Source organism: Mandrillus leucophaeus, unplaced genomic scaffold, assembly GCF_000951045.1.
Source record: "Mandrillus leucophaeus isolate KB7577 unplaced genomic scaffold, Mleu.le_1.0 Scaffold261, whole genome shotgun sequence".
NCBI classification, from domain to species: domain Eukaryota; kingdom Metazoa; phylum Chordata; class Mammalia; order Primates; family Cercopithecidae; genus Mandrillus; species Mandrillus leucophaeus.
The window spans coordinates 529504-530902 of record NW_012102710.1 but is presented as its reverse complement, the minus strand read 5'-3'; the positions used below and the strand labels follow the sequence as shown (position 1 = coordinate 530902).

Sequence of the window (1399 nt, the reverse complement as noted above, 5' to 3'; positions counted from 1 at the left end):
AAAAAAAGTCAAGGAAGCTGGTCTAAAATATAGCTGGTATGATCTTCCCTTTCTTTACACACTTCTTAGTTGATCTGCATGAGACTGCAGCTATAGAAATCTAGATATCCTCCGGCAAAAAAGACAGTTGCGGTTTTTTTTGTTTTTTTGTTTTTTTTGAGACAGAGTGTTGCTCTTGTCGCCTGGGCTGGAGAGCAGTGATGCGATCTTGGCTTACTGCAACCTTCCCTCCCAGGTTCAAGTGATTCTCCTGCCTCAGCCTCCGAAGTAGCTGAGATTACAGGCGCCCACTACGGGCACCCACCACCACGCCCAGTTAATTTTTGTATTTTTAGCAGAGATGGGGTTTCACCAAGTTAGCCAGGCTGGTCTCAAACTCCTGACCTCAGGTGATCTCCCCGCCTCACCTTCCCAAAGTGCTGGGATTACAGGCATGAGCCACCGTGCCTGGCTGGTTGCATCTGTTTTGATGTTAGAATAGATAGTCAAGAAAGAACATAATCAAATACAAGTGCAGCCAGCAAATATTTTTCTTTTTTTTTTTTTTTTTGCCTCAGCCTCCTGAGTAGCTAGCACTACAAGTGCACACCACTAAGCCAGGCTAAACAAATCCTCTTAATTAACATTATTATAGCCTAATGTTGCTAGAAACTATTTGCAAGCCTGTTCTGGGCAATTCATTAAAATATTCCAAGTTGATGATTGTTGAGGGTTGATTTAGTAAGTTTCAGTAGTATTTTTGAAAAAAATACTATTTCTTGAGTATAAGAGCAGGAATTTTCATTGCAAAAAGTCTGGACAATTTTTTAAAAGTATTAATTACCACTGATAGAGAATATGTCTTCATTTGGGCACACCATAATTTATTTAACCTATTTCGCTTGCTTCTAAAGTTTATTACAAATGTTATTGAAATGCAAAGCTGTGCCCACAAATCACTGTGTGTCTTTTATAACTATTTCCTTAGGATAATTTCTAGAAATGAAATGACTGAATTAAAGCATGATACTGTCACATTGCCTTGTAGAAATACTGGATTAATTTATACTCCCACCAACATGTGTTACAGTGGCCACATTAATGCCCATGCTCAGGTATTTCCACTAAAAAATATTTTTACTAAATGAATAAGCAAAACAGAGTGTTCTCATTGTTAGGAAAGCCATTTACATAAAACAGCTTAGCGTCACTTATCTATTGGATGGCTCAACCAATAGATATTTGGATATATAAGCTATTGCTATAATTTAAAACAAAATTTTCTTCCAAGTTATTTACCCTTAATTTTTATATCAAGTCCTTTTGAAACAATCATATTAATAATCCATTTATTAATATTCTATAATGATGGCTTTGTTACAAAAAACATTAAAAAGTATGCACTTACTAAAACAGCTAG

At 36.2% G+C, this 1399-nt stretch overlaps 1 protein-coding gene across 1 annotated transcript in view; it reads right to left on the bottom strand.

The window, feature by feature from the left end:
* The window catches only part of TAPT1 (transmembrane anterior posterior transformation 1), a 66690-nt gene that overhangs the window by 17455 nt on the left and 47836 nt on the right, over nucleotides 1–1399 (bottom strand). The window contains exon 10 of the mRNA XM_011984132.1: nucleotides 1388–1395. Coding sequence (XP_011839522.1) covers nucleotides 1388–1395 — 8 coding nt within the window. The remainder of the gene's footprint in view (nucleotides 1–1387; nucleotides 1396–1399) is intronic.